Below are 18,274 nucleotides of genomic sequence, written 5' to 3' on the forward strand. Positions count from 1 at the left end.
GCACAGTAAACAGAAAACACAGTAAATGAAAACGACAAATTATCATTAAAGCATATTTTGATTGCATCTGATATCCAAACATGTTGCAATATATATACGCAAATAAGCCATCGAAACAGTTTAAATAGGTCGTTTGATTGAATCATTTTTGCGTATTGTCTCCCGCTGCATTTAAAAAAAAATCTTTTAAAGGGAAATTCGGTTCAAAGATTGCAGATCAATTTTAGCTTTGAGCATATTCACCAGAACAAACAGAACTCACATTTACTGGCTCAATATCGTTCTGTGTGTTATTGAATATATATTATTGAAGTTCTAAGTGAGCCTGAGAAAAAGTCACGTCGCGAATATGTACGTTTTACCGTTATCGGATAATATTATATGGATAATCCAGCCTAATGAACTCGTCAAATATATATCTACTACTAGTTAATCAATTCGTCGCTAATTCGTTCTTTTTAGATCTAATAGAGAATTTTGTGATTTTTGTGATATTTTCAAGTCGCCCAGGGCAGATATTTTTTTTTACATCAGTTAGAGGGTATTATTAGAGCCATTTTCCAAATAAGGCCAGACTTTTTTTATTCCTTGTTTTTTTAGTTTTATAAGGCAATTTTTTTGAGGGAGCGGGAAAAAAAATAAAATTAATTCTTTTTTTCCCGCTAGATTTGTGTGATTCTCAAAGAATTGTAAGTGAGATCATTGATCTGAGAGAAGAAATGAAATAACATTTTATTCCATGTATAACCTTGTTTCTCATCTGTGCCAGACTTCGGTACTTTGATCATGATACTCCCACAAAAATGCAACTTGGATTTGGTATGCAGCGGGCGTTAAAAAAATGAAGATAAAAATAATATTTTTTTAGCAATTTTTTGCGCTTACAAGTCGGCGGGCGCGAGAAATTACGCTGAAATAAAATTTTATTTTTATTTCATTTTCGGCTCCTGTTCATTTGGCGGGTTCGTGAAACAAGGAATAATAAAAGTCTGGCCTAAACAATGGCAGTTTAATAGATCTAACAAAAAAACATTAGATTTATATTAATTGGTATTGGATATTAACGGATAATAACTACCATAAACGACTTGACAATAATTCTTATAAAGGTGTCTGTCAGAGTCCATAAGATTTATTAGACTACTGGTAAAACCAGTAACATCCGATAATATAACTTATAGTTTCTATATTAGATCTAATATACATACACAATTAGAGTGTGCCATCAATTTTCAGTTTACTAGTAAGATAATCTATTATCCGATAATGAGTTTAATGGCAATGTTGATCCTCCATGGAGCTTTAACCATCAGATTACGTGATTGTTTCAATGTCGTATAAATATATGTAGTGCCAGTCTCAGTTACTACCACATTTGCATACTTAATTGATATTAAACTTCAATATCTCGAAAACTATTGGACCAGGTGGAATTGAACATTATAAAACAAACATTTGACCTTGTTTCTGAGGGATTCAGTCGGTTAATTTTAATATTATGGTAATTTTTGTATTTGTTATTATTAGTATTGGATATTTGTAAATCCTTCTGTAATTGTGTTCATTATTTTACTTGGATAACAACACTTGTTCAGACAGACAGACAAACAATTATTCTCTAAGAATACCAGTTTGTCTCATTAGTTTGTATAAACAAGGTCTGGGTGAGATGATATTGACCTGCTAGCGAGATCAAAGACTCTTTGCATTTCATTGCTGCATTGTTATTGGTTTCTGATGTCACATCATTATAATGACAAAGATGTTTGCCAATCAAAGTATACTATTCATATTTCAATTTAGAAAGCGTGATTATGTTATTTCATTTGTAGAATAGTTTCTTTGATTTTTTACTTTATATTGCTTAGAGTCTCAGCTTTACTGGAAGACATTTAAATTCTGTTGTGGAAGATTATAACATATTAGCACAATGCACATTTCACCTGAGGTCTGCACAGTGAAAACCACCAGGATTTGTCAATGAGATTACTTTGTTGTAAGCTAACAACTGATTACATACAATGTTTTAAAATATTGTTGTATACAAGCAGATCTTTTCTACAATCTGTATACATGTATATTTACCGTATTTCTGTGTGAAATATGTCGGTACTGCAGACAAAGTTTGCCATTACTTGACAATATTTTGAAACAAAATAGTTAATCAGTTGTGCTATACCAGAGTAATTTCAATGACAAACCTTGGTGGTTTTCACTAACACATTATGCAGGCATGATTATTAAGGACATAATTATATGCAATGCATTATGGGAGACAACTTCCAATTGTATATAATTGGAAAATATTATCACTCTGGAAACTCATTAAATTAAATGTTTCAACATGTTGAGTTAAGAAGAAGAAATTTTACCACAGAAACCAGTGTAAAAATACAAACTGTAAACATTATTCATGACATTTCAGACTCAAACAATTCTTTTTTTTGTAAAAAATGCAATTTTTGTTCTTTTATTGGAGACAGCCTGATTGCTTGAATATTTTATATGTAGGTACTTTGGGTGTATCAGATTTGTTTATTTTGTGATAATAACTTCAATTTTCCAAATTTAGTGGATATGTTTGGTTAAAAAATGCTAATATTAAATCCTTAAAAATTTCCAGTTTTATTGCTCGATGGAAAATTGATATGTACACCCATATCAACAACAACACAGTATCTATGTTCAGGGATTATTCTAGAAAAAAAAGTGCAAGAGGGAGCACTGCAATTCAGCGGCGCCACCAAGTGGGGAAGAATGGGTTTTCCCTACCAGGGTGTGGAGCACTGCGCCCCTGTTCTCTTGTTTAAAAAAATCTCTATGTTGTTTGAAATATAAAAGAATAAAAGGTGAATTTTCGGCATTGAGTATTTCATGACTTTATTTGTATTTTATCGATAATTTATTTATCCAGTGCGCCTACCTCCATGAAGTTGTTCACAAAATTCAGATAAAAAATACTTTTCACACAGAAAATTTTTCAAATACTCAAGGATTTTTGGGGGCCATTTACCATTGGTTTCTATGGTACAAATGTTTCGTCATATCTCAGAATTTCGTTTTTATGTAGTTATAAGACTGGTATTCCAAATAGACCCATTTTTGCTGACAGATTTTTCCAAAATATTCCATACTCCAAAAGGTGTGCCTAATTGAACAAAATCTGATAACTTTTCTGCTTTCATTTAATATGTTGAATGGTTGCCAATAACCTTAAATACCTCTTGAAATAATGTAAAAAAAGTTTCTTTCAATTAAACATTTGTACAAAATGTACATAACTATATTCAATATAATGGAAAAAGTTAGTGCTGAATTTATTTCAAGTTTGTATTTGTAATTGTTTGGACTGTTATTGAAGAGATAAATGCAAAATTTAATTTTGCATATTCCAAGATTTAACAATGCATATTACAAAAAACAATAGTTTTTTTTGCTAGTTTACATACCATAGTTACATACCATAATTATTTTATTAAAAGTGCATCTATAATAGAAGCACATAATACAACCCAAAATGAATCAGTATATAATCATAAAAATATTACTTATTTTGACCATCAAATTATGTAAGCACTACTAACAAAGCCAATAACTGTTTTTAATATTACATTTCAGTTTAATGAATATCAATCCAAATATTTGATTAACCTAAATACCGTACAATCCATAGTCCCATTATTAATTGAAGCTTACATAACTAAGTGATCAATTATTCAAATTATGATCAGCCAAGTGTTGAGATAATTGAGATTTGAATGATATTTTTGCACAATTACCAATTAATTTTGAAAAGTAACTTAAAACTTGTATATTCTAAACATGTAACATATCACCTGCAAGACTTAAATCGTTCTGTCATGTTCAAATTTTGAATTACCGGTAAGGTACAGGTATCATTTATAATGCTTGGTGAATTATTCAGTCACTTATGCATATAAAACCAGTTCAAATGAAATAAAATTTGAACTGATTAGATAACCTGAAGTAAAAATACAACAAACTAAATCAAAATGGAAACATGTCATTGCATTCCCGCAATCTGTTTTCTATCCACTCCATTAATAAGTAATAAGTATACTGGAATTTCAGCAAAAACAAAGTCTATATAATTTCTGTAAGACTTGTAAAGTAAGATATCACTACATAATGAGTGCAATGTTTTAAAAATAGTCTGTAATTATTTTTTTCATAAAATTGCTTATTTATAGAATCCATCATTTTCCCATTACATTCATAAATTACAAAATACATTGTACCAACCAAGAGCCAAGCACATTCCAAAAATAAACAGAAATAAAAAAATGTGAAAATGTTTATTGTTACAAATTATTCTTGGTGAACTTGTACACTGGTCAGTATTCTGCTGATTGTTGTCACATGATTAAAACTAACCAATAAGACTGAGGCATGAAGACACCAGCACCAGCTATTGGCCAATCAAAGCTTGGTATAGAATTTAACCATTCAATATTTTCATCATATGATCAACTGGACAATAACAATTCTACATCAACACATGTCATAATATGTGGAGACTACTGTTACTCTGATTTTTTCTCTCGTAGTTCTTTTGCAGGTCTGGCTGTAAGCTGCCGTTCATGTTCTAATTCTCGTTCTTTCTGTTGTTCTTTTTTTAAATTCTCTTTCATCTTTTCATTCTGCAACTTCAAAGCTCTTCTCTGAAAAAAACATGACGAATATTGAAAATGTTAAACTATCACAATTCATGTTGTCAAAATAGTGCTGTAAAAAACTTTCTGACCAATCACACACAGAAAGACAATATTTGTCATGTGATACATTCTGACCAATCACACAACTGAAAGACAATATTTGTCATGTAAAAATAAAGTGCAATCAAACAACTGAAAACTGACCAATGAGAATTTACTCACCCGTAATTTTGTAGATTTTTCATGTAAATTAACCATTTCTTTTTTTACAGCTACTAACTTTAGATGATACCTCTTTGCTGCTGCAAACTATAAATAAATATTTATTGTGAGATGTAATTTTAATAGAATAACACAAATGTACTCATTTGCATATTGATGGAGTGGATTACTCACCAAGTCTAACTCATTTGCATATTGAGAGAGTGGATTACTCACCAAGTCTACTAACTCATTTGCATATTGATGGAGTGGATTACTCACCAAGTCTAACTCATTTGCATATTGAGAGAGTGGATTACTCACCAAGTGTACTAACTCATTTGCATATTGATGGAGTGGATTACTCACCAAGTCTACTAACTCATTTGCATATTGAGAGAGTGAATTACTCACCGATTCTACTAACTCATTTGCATAATGATATTGATGGAGTGGATTACTCACCAAGTCTACTAACTCATTTGCATATTGAGGGAGTGGATTACTCACCAAGTGTACTAACTCATTTGCATATTGATGGAGTGGATTACTCACCAAGTGTATTAACTCATTTGCATATTGAGGGAGTGGATTACTCACCAAGTGTATTAACTCATTTGCACATTGATGGAGTGGATTACTCACCAAGTGTATTAACTCATTTCCATATTGATGGAGTGGATTACTCACCAAGTCTACTAACTCATTTGCATATTGAGGGAGTGGATTACTCACCAAGTCTACTAACTCTTTCATTGAGTCACATTCATTAAATTTAGCATTCTCTTGTTGTAATGTCTCTAACAATGTTCCTTGATTTCTTCTGTGGAAACATAAAATAACATTCACAATACTATGATAGTTGTTTACCTCAAACATCTCACTGTGATGGACAATGTTACTGTAACTATTTAATTAATTTTTGTTAGCAAAGATTATCACTATTTTATGACTACTCTGTACTGGTGTATAAACACAGTCATAGCACAGCGGTGCAGGCTTTTAGTCAGTCATCTGTCAACCTTAATACCTGCCTCACCCCACATTTTAGACTGGTAGAAAATTTCATTTGACAAGTTAAATCTTTACAAACCTGTCATTATTAATTGAAAATTACATGTAAATTACAAAATAACCATCAATAATCAACAAAAAATAGACTATAAGTCTATGGATACAGACTAACAACTGCTATTTTTTCATTTTGATGAAGTTTTTAGACAGGCACTTTCAATTTTCAGGCTATAATCCTGCTGAGGTATACTTTACAACTTACGTAAGTTCACTGAGAAGCTGTCTTGTACTTTGCATTTGTGGCAAAAATGCTTGCACAACTCCTTGAGTTAGTTTATCTTTGGCTTGTGGGTTGAATTGTATTGTATTTTCTGCAAAGGAAACAAAATCATGGGTGAGCAAAACAAGTGTTATATAATGAAATACCAGGTACTGTAATGTACTGTATTGATAACACAATGCGTAGATAAAGGTGACAGTCAAGTTTGATGTCTATACCTACAGGCAGTGTATATCATGCAAATACTAATTTTTGAAAATAACGAATTTGCTCTATTATTTATGCAAATAATAATTTTTGAAAATACAGTATTTGCTCTATTAGTAGTGCATGTGCTTACGTAAATGACATAAGCGCTTCTATGGACAAAATATGTAATATTTTAAAGATTAAGTTTACAACAAACGCAATTTGGGTTTATATGGGATTCCAATTAGAGATGCGCTTCAGAGCAAATATGAGCTTCAACACAAATGTCAACAATACACATACAAATTATGACAATTTGAGGAAGTTGACTGGTGCCTGAAAAATGGTATACGCACAGGAATATGGGGCAGTATTCAGTTTAATATAGACTAGAATCAGGAATCAGATTTATAACTATGTCTATCACCCACCTAATTCTTGTAATGTTATTGTAGCCACAGCATCATTTCCAATTTCTATGGAAGCTTCAGGAAGTTCACTTTGAACAGATTCCTGGCTATTCAGCTCCTTTGCTGCAACTGTTTCCTCCTTTGGTGTTGTATCATTGACAACTGAAGATGAGAGATCACTATTTTTCTGGATCACTTCTGGTTCAGCTGTTGCCATGGCGAAAAATAAAAAAAAAATCCTAGAAAAGATGGATTTTATATTAACTAAATGTGCAAATGTAACATTTATAACCTGAGACAATAGAATATCAGAAAAAACTTATAAGGACTGAACTATTTGAAAACTGGAGAAAGGCTTCAACCTTTCATTGTAAAATTGAAAAACAAACTGTAGCTTAGAGGTATATCTTCTACATTAGCAGGATTTCAATTTTCTACTATAAAGTCTAGGTTTCAGATAAATTTAAATATCTAAAAACTGAACCTAACTAATAATGTTATAAAAGTGATATTACTAACATAATTCAGTGCTTTTAATCATTATCATCCGGTATGAACTGTATTTTTAGTTTTCATAACATCAAACAAAACAAACAGGAGATTATCTATTACTCAAATTATTAATTAATTTACTAATTATAAGCGACAAACACTTAATTAACGGTGAAATACTAATTGAAAATGAGCATGAGATATAGATTAGGAAATACAGGACTATAAAACCGACCTGGTGCTGGAAAAAGAAAACTCAATGTAGCATATTAAAACAACAGTCCAGGGACTGTGATAAAACCAACTATTGTATTGGTCAGTCTTCGGTCTTCTTATTCACTCAGACTACGCATTAGTGACGAAAACTGTATCTACGTCACACTGTAATGTAATTCGTCATTTGTATAAAATCCATGGTAACTACAATTGTTTGTAGAACCCAAATTCACTGTGAAATCAATAATAACTTAAACTCCCGATTCCTCCTGTTCCTTGTTTGGCCTCCTCTCACATGACCAGGTGACCTATGACCTACCGGAAGTTACCCTCGACCTTGAGAATTCTTCATTCCCTTGAAACACGGAAATAAGTCGCTACTAAATGCTCAATATTAAAACAAAAAAGTATCCATATATTTCAAAATAATAGTTTTTCAGATTGAATCAAAACACATATACCAATAAAATTGAATAAATGTACTCTAAAATGATATTACATTTTACAGGGAATTGTGGGTGTTTAGGTTTGCAGTCAGGTACTGCCATATTGGAAGTTACCCTGTCGCTTTCGTAGGTAAAGTTTACATCGTCAATGCAAGTTGCAGCTGGGCGTAGACGGCTACGATTTTCGACAGCGATCGTTTGTTATCGGTAAGTTCGATTACCCGGTATTCGATAGCGTGACAGAGACTGGGTCGCAGTCATACTCACAATCTCATAAACAGTAGACTCGTCTAGACGATGTCAGTTTGCAAAGTACTGCATGATCACATCGCCATCACTGTGATGTCCTCCATGCTAGTATTTGAGTTGGCTTCACTCGTCAAACTAACCTTTTGGCCTGCGACCCGTCCAGGGAAACACGGCAAGCGAGTAAGTTGCGCTTGGCTTTTGTTTCAGTTGTTGGCAGTCTTTTAAACGGCTTCCAAATGCTGAGCTTCCGGTCTCGTCGATCTGCGCTTCTTCAAGTTGATGTCGGTGGGTGGGATGGGATGGGATGGGTTGAATACGTGAGAACCGGGCACTGATTAAAACTAGAACTGTTTTAGATAATAGAAAATAGAACGTAATTTGTCTACTATTTATGACAAATATTCCGCCTTGGTGTCCGCCCGGACTGTGGGGCGAATGACCAGCGGAAGGACTGTACTCAGGGCTAGTTCCAAAATATAACAATCGCATCAATATCATTATAATATAAACTGATTAAGGGTTGAAAATCCAAATAAGTTGATCAATCAGTTTGCTATTTATTGTAATATGACATTTGTGTTTTGTGATGCAAGTGTTTTACATGTTAATTTGTAGGTAATGTCTATTCTGGGTGTTCACCATAAAGTATACAAGCATACTCGACTGCATGCTCACATGCTTTTATGGTACATGTACTCTCAGTACAACAAAAGAATTTCCTTCATCTTTATAAATATTTTTGATTTTCAATGGAAGTTGAATCCAAACAGCTAATTGTTCCAGTTTGAATTGTGAATTTTTAAGTATTTATAAAGATGAAGGAAATGCCTAAATGTTATGTCGACAGTACAAACATGATAGACAAATAGGTTTGTACAATTGTCACTCTTTCAAATATCAAATTTAGTATGAGACTGTTACTGTCTTATAGCCAAGACTGTTTGGATAATAAAAAGTAAAAAAAAAATTTCACTCCCAATTGCCCACGAACCTGCATCTATACCTTAAGGAATTCAGTTTATATTTGAGGCACTAAAGCCTATTTCTAATGTCTTTTCATTGAGTATAATCAATTAGATTAAATGTATCTAAACTAAAATTTCTTTGTTTTATCCAGAACAATATTTGCTGTTTGAATGGCTGGTTGGTTTTTTAGTTGATACACATCATTCATAAGTGGAAATATATTCTTATTCTGAAGCTGTCAGAACTGGTACACTCAGGTCACTATGGCAACTGGGCCAGGCACTACAACAGTCCCCCCTGAGTCAGACATATTTGATTTGCCAAAATCAAGCAATCCAACAAAAAAGTCATGGACAGAATTGAGAACTGCAGTTAGAAACACAAGGCGCATGCAGACATCATTTGCAAACAAGGTGCCTTCAGAATTTGCTTTCCGGACTATACAGACTGAGAATGCTTCATTTTCGCGATTGTATTTTCTTGGTGTTTACTCCACGGGAAGGGAAAATACATTGCTGTACACGGACATAACAGACCACGGTTGCATGGATACGGATGTTGTGCTTCCTTGGCAGCCTATGCTGGAATCGTTTCAGGCGACGCCACATCTTGGATTGTTTTCAAAAGAAGAACAGTTGTTGCGAGAAAGAAAACGTCTTGGTGCTTTCGGAATAACATCGTATGACCTTGATCTCAGTAGTGGTCGATTTCTATTTCCTGCTTGTAGTAGTTTATTTACATTTACAGATTCATCACTTGTAAGTACATGTTTATTTCTAAACTCACTCATGAAGACACTGCGACATCACAGAATATTGTAGCGCAATTACCTTCAAAGTACTGTTTTGAAATTTTCACTTGCTAAATTCCTGACATAAATAATGAATTTTCCAGTCACAAAATTATTAGGAAAATTCATCTTACAAAATGGAAGCAGCTGGAAATGTAATAATTACCGAGTGTAGAAATTGCACTGTTTATATGCATATGTTTGGAATTTGCTTGTGTTTCAGAATCTACCTGTATTTCCAGATGAAATCAGTAACCACTGTAATGGTTCTAGGATGGATGCCAAACTATGTCCAAGTAATAATAACATTGTAGCGTTTATTAATAATAGTGACATATGGGTTGCTAATGTGGAGCGTGGAGAATCAAAAAGACTTACATTTGTACATAAAGGTAAACTCAAACAATTCTGTATATGTACAGCATTCACATCTATATTTTGAACATTGGAATTGTGAGGGCACTCATTTTTGAGGTGAAACATTTTGAAAATGCTTGTCTGTTTGAAACTGTGTATAAACACCAATGCAGCCAGGTAGGACAAAAAGGGAAATTGCCTTTCCTCTGTGAATTATACATACAGCCATCATTTTTGCGTTCTAAATTAAGGACTAGATAAGTAAATTTAAGTTGAGATTTTTCACCAATGTTTGGTATGTGTTACCCTTGCGTTAAAATGCGATAAAATACCTTAATTTAGGTGGAATTTATTTTGTGTTTTTTTTTTTAATAGAGTTTATTCTCACTGATTTTTAATGAGTCGAATGTAAAATATAGAAAAAATAAAAGATATATTCAGTGGCCACTGAATCCCTCCAGTAAAAAAAATTGAAAAAAAAATTCCAAGTGAAAATATAATATTTTTATCTAACAGCTGCTGACTGATCTCAGACTTTTCCTATTCTTGTGACTGTTTATTTATCTGTGTACATGATGTATTGTTGAGTAATGTTGATTGGTTTGTACATATCTCCAGGTCAATGTTCTTTATCAGAAGATCCTAAAAGCGCTGGTGTCGCCTCGTACATTGTACAAGAAGAGTTTGATCGTTATACTGGTTACTGGTGGCAACCGCAAATGACAAACAACAGTGACGGATCACAGACGATTCAGATTCTTTATGAGGAAGTTGACGAAAGTGGAGTTGAGATTTTACATATTAGTTCCCCAGCTAGCGGTGACAAAGATGTAGATGAATACCGATATCCTCGAGCTGGTTAGTCAAATATACACTCCTTTAATGACATGACACTGTATATCCAGTTACATTAAGTGCCAAGTTTCTGTTTCTCTGGTTCTTTGGCTTTGTGTAAACAAATGAGAGTTGATGCATTTTTGGTCAGAGAGACTAGGCCGTATTAGACTGAAGTGTGATTAATTGAGCTTCAATTTTGTATGAACATGTTGGTTTTGTGTTCAGGTTGCTTTTGAGAATTTACTGAATTCTATTCATACATGTACCTGAAGCAGGAAGACAGATTATAATTCCTGACATCATGGCATTCATACGTACAATGTAAGATATCTCTGAGGGACAACACACAGGGATCTAATCAATTCGCGCATACAGTAACTCAGTAACTTGCAGCTTGTCTATTGAATATCTCCTGAACCTTGGTGACATCAGAAGAGCATATTATGTAATGAGCAAAGCAACATTGATGTACTAACTCTTGATGAATGTACTAGCTGTGTTAATTTCACTGGTTGGTCTATTTTTAGCTTTGCTGTTGACTTTGTTGGGCAGAGCTTATCATATGAGTGATTGTCCGTTGGTGTCCGCATCAACGTTTTACCCTTTTTGACTTGTTCTTGAAAACTACAAGTTTGATTGCTTTCATACTTGGTGTATGTGTAGCTTGGATAGACCTCTTTTAGATTTGTTCATTTCATGATGAATATTTTTGTCATTTTTGGTAGAAAGTGATATTTTCAACTTCTTGTTGAAAACCACAAGTCCAATTACTTTGATATTATATATATATATATATAGGTACTACAGGATGACCTCTCTCAGATTTGTCCATTTTATTATATCTTCAATTCTTTAATTGAAATACGAAGCATTAGGCCGAGAGGATGCTTGTGTGTTTCAATGAACAAACTTTAGAACCTTTTTTTTTTCTCCATCAGGGACTGCAAATGCAGATTGCTTATTGAAACTAATAGAAGTAAAAATAGAACAGAATGGCAAAGTAAGTTATATTGATGTCCTGATTTAAATGAATTTGCAGGCAGCCATAGTGAGAAAATACACTGGCTGCAGTCTTTAATAATTGTGATGGTTTCTATCTATAGATTGGTACCGTCATAGATAAATATTTATCTGAATCCCTGAATAGTCTGTATCCATGGTTGGAGTATACTGTGAGATGTGGTTGGACTCCTGATGGTAACAAGTAAGTATTGCTTGTATATACATCTGTCACCGTAATGCCATAAGTTACAGCATGTCATAATTTTACGGGGTATTTTCATTCTACAATATATGGAAATGCGAATTCCAAATATGGAATGACTACGTCCTCTAATAATGAAAACAAACATGACTTCCATCAGGGTTTGACCTGACTCCACACAAACAAGTTCGCTGATTCTGTTCTAAACTTTTTGAATTTCGGCATTCCCATGATGTATCCTTGGAAGGAAAAGATGTATAATAATAAGGTTATTACGAGAATAACTCAAAGTATGCACTCGGGCAGTACACGGCGCATCAATCTCCACTGTGCGTCTGTGGATACTCCAGCTGTACTGTCTTTGTGCATACTTTGAGGTTTTCTCATAATACTGTAACCTCACATTATATATTATGGCAGTGAACTATACTGTTACAGTCTACTCTGTTTCCCTTCCAGTGTGTGGGCTCAATTATTAAGCCGAAACCAACAGAGGCTAGCATTAGTCTTGATACCATTGAATTTTTTTGTACCAGTTGATTTGGATGTAGAGATGAAAGCACCACATGCTGAGGAAACCAGCATCAAAATACTATTTGAAGAGGAGTCTAACGTGTGGCTCAATGTAAGTAACTCACTGTAACCACATCTGATTTTGTGAGAGACAAGTTTTCTGAATTCAGGAAGAATCATGATTTGTTGTAGCAATGCAGGAAGTGCTGCTACCATGTCTGTACATGTTATATCAAGTCTCTGAAGTATTCAAACAATAAGTTATTAAACTTTATCTCTAATTTGTTGATTACCTACAATCAGAATATTATGTAATCATAGTCACATGAGTTACTGTGATGTACAGTCCCATTTTGAAAAGATACATGGCTCCTACTATTTTTTTCCATTTTTTATTTAAAATTTTATTCAAGTTTCACTGTATGACCTACCAGTTACAGCAATAAGAAATAGATTATATAGTTTTAACCTTTCCATCACCAGTTCACTCTTTTAATTACAAATTCACAAAATAGTCTCATTTATAGAGTGACAAAAATAGCCAAATTGTTTAGGTAAAAAACTGAAAATTTATTCAAATTTTGTCTGCTGGCTTCAAAATTAGGGTTTATTTCCAGAAATATTGAAGAATATACCTAAGGTAGGAAAAAATGCAGAAAAATTTGAGCAAGAAAGTTTGGTGGTTGAAAGGTTAAAAATAATTGTGGTTGAATTGCATTACCTGCTGCAAATAGTAAATTGATTTACATTTACTTTGACCACATGTTGACACCAGCAAGGATGGTTTGCCATCTGCTAAAACAAAGTTTGTGAGCAAAATAGTTTGCCAACATGTTAAAAATATATCTGAATACTTCTAAGATGTATAGTATGTCATTAAGAACAATTCGGATGGCAATAATTCAGTTTATGGTGCTTGTACCAAGATAAATATTTGTTTGTATTCACTAACTTTTTGCTTATTCATTTAATACTGTAAAATACTTTATTTTAGCTGGTATTAATTTTTGCTGAAAAGACTTTGTGTGTGTTTTGTATGGAATTTAGTTTCACTGAGGTATATTCGCCGGATTTTATTAGTCCCCGTTCGAACGAAGTCCGAAAACGGGGACTTATAATTTGGTCTCCGTCCATCCGTGCGTCCGTCCGTAGTCATATCTCAGAATCCCTTGGACCGATTCCGTTCATTCTTTGCATGTGCCTAGTACTTTATGTGGGACATATGCACATGCAGTGGTTTAGCGTTTCGATTCAAAATGGCCGACTGGCAGCCATCTTGTTTTATGAAAATGTTGTATTTTGGACATGCTTTGTCAGTTTTCATTCAAACTTGGTACATAGATTATACATGTTAGGATACATGTCCATGATGATTTATTTCACAATTGGATCAAAGATGGCCGACTGGCAGCCATCTTGTTTTTTGAAAATGTCGGTATTTTGAACATGCTTTGTCAGTTTTCATTCAAATTTAGTACATAGATCATACATGTTAGGATACATGTCCATGATGATTTATTTCACAATTGGATCAAAGATGGCCGACTGGCAGCCATCTTGTTTTTTGAAAATGTCGTATTTTGGACATGCTTTGTCAGTTTTCATTCAAATTTAGTACATAGATCATTCATGTTAGGATACATGTCCCCGACCGTTCGTGAGTTCCTGAGTCTGTCCGTCCGACCGTCCGTGTGTCCGTCTGTCCGTGCGTCAGTCTATCCAACGTCATATTTCAGAATCCTGTGGAACGATTCCGTTCATTCTTTGCATGTGCCTAGTACCTTATGTGGGACATATGCACATGCAGTGGTTTAGCGATTCGATTCAAAATGGCCAACTGGCAGCCATCTTGTTTTCTGAAAATGTTGTATTTTGGACATGCTTTGTCAGTTGTCGTTCAAACTTGGTACATAGATTATACATGTTAGGATACATGTCCATGATGATTTATTTCGCAATTGGATCAAAGATGGTCGACTGGCAGGCATCTTGTTTTTGTTGTTTTATGCGGTATCTTGGACGTGCTCTGTCAGTTTTCATTCAAACTTGGCACATACATGTACTTTATACATGTTAGGATGCATGTCCATGACAATTTGTTTCAAAATCTGGTCAAGGATGGCCGATTGACAGCCATCTGACTTTTTGGCCTTACAACTATATTTCCACAATTTATGTACCATTTTCATTCGTATTTGGCACATACATCATACATATCAGTGTGTTTCATAATCAGATCAAAGATGGCTGAATAACGGCTGTTTTTATTTTGGCCATATTACTATGACACGAAACATGTGTTTTGATGTAAATAAACAATCTGTTGTATACGCCACTTGGAACTCAAGTTTCAAGGACCCGCTCGCGACAACCCCTCCGCTTTAATATGCCGAGCACAAAGAGAACTTAACGGGGACTGTGTCATTTTCAATGACTTGTTTTCACTGAATCATTCTTTCAACGAAAATTAATTCCAAGCGAAAATAAAGTATTCCACAGTACATGACATCCAGTCTATACATACATACATACATTCACAGTTCTTGTATTTTGTTATTGTTTACATTACAGGTACATGATGTGATGCATTTCTTTCCGCAAACCAGTGCGAGTGAGATCAGTTTCATCTGGGCAAGTGAAAAGACAGGATATAGGCATCTCTATTACATTACATCATCGTTACAGTCGTCTGACAATTTGACGTCTGATTCGCTCTTAGATACGAGTCATTGTAGTGAGTATGTCAGTCTGTCAGAGCCTAGATGTGGTATAGTGGTTTGCATGTAGGTATGCCTTGCAAGACAATGTACAGTGGTTTGCGTCTTTGCTTCACTGAGCGTAGTTAGTTCATTTGTCTCACAGGGCTTATTGCAGTGGTTTATGTATTTGCCTCGCATGCATGATACAGTGGTTATCTTGTTTGCCATGCAGGGCAGTACAGTGATTAGGGTGATTAGTATAACGTGCAGTATTTGGTTTAGGATAATGGCGTCCTACCGGATAGTGACAAAGCTGTTCAACCAGTGTACTTTCTTGTCTTCAGTACATGTAAAAAAATATCACAGTATTTTTGCAATGAGTAGCACTAATGAACCCTGTAAATCTGATTATCGCTGGTCTTTTAAGCACACAAACAAATAAATTGAAAAAACATGTCTAATCGTGGTGGTGACTTGTTTGTTTTGGAAATCTTGAAATTCACACACACCCACAAAAACAGTTTTATTACATACTGTTAATTTGTTGTTACAGATCAACCAAAGGTGTTAAAATGTCTGCCTCTCACATCGGGTAACTCATCAGTAGGTGGTAAACAGGTGAGATAGTAATGGTGTTGTTTTCTAAGTGTGCGTTACATTATTTAATTACATATACGATTATAGATCAATCACACCATGGCTACGACACTCAGAATGTTTATTAAACCAAATGGATTCTGGCATTAGAATTGATTTTTGTTTAAATCGATCCTCTTGTGAATGTAAATATTATATACAAAGATGAAAAAAAAGTATTTTTAAAGTACAATTCATTATAAATATTTGTTAGTAGTATCATAAATGTCATGTGGCTATCACATCACCCTGTTTGTAATACAGAAATCACTGTTCTCTCTAGTACAATAAAAGACTACTAATGTGTATATTTATTTTGTCAAAATACATGCAAGTATGATAAAACATTAAAGGGGCATAAAATGATTTAATTTTCTGGTTATCTGTGTACTGTGTGTGAATGCATACCATGAACACCCTAACATTTTCCACAATGTATTGTTTATTTAAAACAACAAAAGTCAATATAGTATTAAATGGATTAAAAAATGCAGCTCAGACAGGCACATTAAAAACACCTACCGTACACATACCGCACATAAGAATGTTAAACTTTTATGTAATTCAAATCTCTGTATTTGTTGTTTGCAGATATGGGTAGATGAAGTAAAACATTTAGTCTACTATATTGGTTTACATGATACACCATTGGAAGAGCATTTGTGAGTATTGTATTGTTTCATACATACCGTTAAAATCCTATTATAAACCGCGGTTTATATTACAATGTATCAAATAAAAAATTGGGATCAACAGCTCAAGTTCGGGGTGCGGTTTCTATTACGTACATATTGCAATCACTAAATGGGCGTGGTCATTTTTTTTCCCACATCACTTGCACAAAACAAACAATACACCGTACAATCTTTTGAATATAAGGGTAACTCCAATTTAGATGTCAGGGAAGAGTGATAAGCGTCACATCACAAAAAAATTGTTCACATGAAAAGACGGAAAGTATATTCTGACAGGAGTTTCAAATAAAAACAAGCACTAAAAAAGTACGGTACCGTAGGTACGGTAACGCAATCCAGCTATGCTTTGGCTCACAAGTGAATAACTTACTTTTTTTCGAAGTGTCGAAATTGTTGATTATTACTCAGTAGTGATTATAAGAATGCACGAAAAATAAATTCGTTGAATTGTTATCAAATGCAAGTAAAATTCAACTTAGTTTCACCGTAAGCGAATTATTTCGGTCACATGCAAACGATCGATGCGATACGACTTTCGCCATGTAGTTTGAATGCACACAAGATGTTACTTGACCGGATAGGTCAAGTCGCTAATTAACCAATCAAAATGCTGGATGGTGCCCACGTGTTCAAATTACCTTAGTTTATTTAAATATGTAAATGACAGGTCATCGACTTCAAGGTGAACGAAACGCGGAAGCGATTTACCGATAATGTAGTGCGATCTTTTGCCTTTGATTTCCATGGGAAAACGATATGACCCTTTTTTAAAATCAAGAAATTAGTTGTTTTCGAAAGATAAACTGAGCATTGAAAAAGAATTTAACAGTTTTTTCGGTGATAACAGCTCATTGTCGAAAACTTGCGTCACACAGATGTATTCATAAGGAGTATTGACAAAAGTTGTCGCAAGAACAAAAGCAGTTTCACTGCGTGTTTGACATCCTAACACTACTGAACAATAAAGAGGTGTGAATATTTTTAGGCAAGTTGTCGAAACAAATGAATAGGATTACGAACAATGTACCAGCTGGTTGAAACAAAGTCAGTCACGGTCTTGTTGAATTGGGGGTGCGATTAGTAATAGGTACTTTTCATGTTTTCAATTTTTCAACACTGAAGCCGAAATCGGGGGTGCAGTTACTATTAGGTATGCGGTTTATAATAAGATTTTAATGGTACACTCAAATGTATCACACATACAGTATAATGTATTATGCATATAGTATGAAGTATCATGTGTACAGTATGATGTATTATGCATACACTATGATGTATCATGCATACACTATGATGTACCATGCACACACTATGATGTATCATACATGCACTATGATGTATTATGCATGCACTATGATGTATCATGCACACACTATAATGTATCATGCATACACAATTCTGTAT

The 18,274-nt window shown here is 33.9% G+C and overlaps 2 protein-coding genes across 2 annotated transcripts in view; one reads left to right on the forward strand and one right to left on the reverse strand.

Annotated features, from left to right (window-relative positions):
- Positions 1 to 2,854: 2,854 nt before the first annotated feature.
- Positions 2,855 to 7,782, reverse strand: LOC100368007 (biogenesis of lysosome-related organelles complex 1 subunit 6-like). Its single transcript, XM_002741087.4, has 6 exons — positions 7,498 to 7,782; positions 6,792 to 7,009; positions 6,154 to 6,262; positions 5,613 to 5,700; positions 4,899 to 4,985; positions 2,855 to 4,682 (listed from the first exon to the last, which is right to left on the reverse strand). The coding sequence occupies exons 2-6, from the start codon at positions 6,985 to 6,987 to the stop codon at positions 4,545 to 4,547; spliced, it is 618 nt and encodes a 205-aa protein (XP_002741133.1). The 5' UTR covers positions 6,988 to 7,009; positions 7,498 to 7,782; the 3' UTR covers positions 2,855 to 4,544.
- Positions 7,783 to 8,028: 246 nt separating this feature from the next.
- Positions 8,029 to 18,274, forward strand: part of LOC100367852 (dipeptidyl peptidase 9) — a 34,036-nt gene continuing 23,790 nt past the window's right edge. Inside the window, exons 1-10 of the mRNA XM_085495339.1 lie at positions 8,029 to 8,131; positions 9,291 to 9,897; positions 10,153 to 10,321; positions 10,905 to 11,144; positions 12,062 to 12,123; positions 12,227 to 12,327; positions 12,787 to 12,952; positions 15,412 to 15,574; positions 16,093 to 16,157; positions 16,767 to 16,837. Coding sequence (XP_085351465.1) covers positions 9,403 to 9,897; positions 10,153 to 10,321; positions 10,905 to 11,144; positions 12,062 to 12,123; positions 12,227 to 12,327; positions 12,787 to 12,952; positions 15,412 to 15,574; positions 16,093 to 16,157; positions 16,767 to 16,837 — 1,532 coding nt within the window. The 5' untranslated portion in view covers positions 8,029 to 8,131; positions 9,291 to 9,402. The remainder of the gene's footprint in view (positions 8,132 to 9,290; positions 9,898 to 10,152; positions 10,322 to 10,904; positions 11,145 to 12,061; positions 12,124 to 12,226; positions 12,328 to 12,786; positions 12,953 to 15,411; positions 15,575 to 16,092; positions 16,158 to 16,766; positions 16,838 to 18,274) is intronic.

This window comes from Saccoglossus kowalevskii, chromosome 21 (genome assembly GCF_978046115.1).
Source record: "Saccoglossus kowalevskii chromosome 21, keSacKowa6.1, whole genome shotgun sequence".
Classification (NCBI taxonomy): domain Eukaryota; kingdom Metazoa; phylum Hemichordata; class Enteropneusta; family Harrimaniidae; genus Saccoglossus; species Saccoglossus kowalevskii.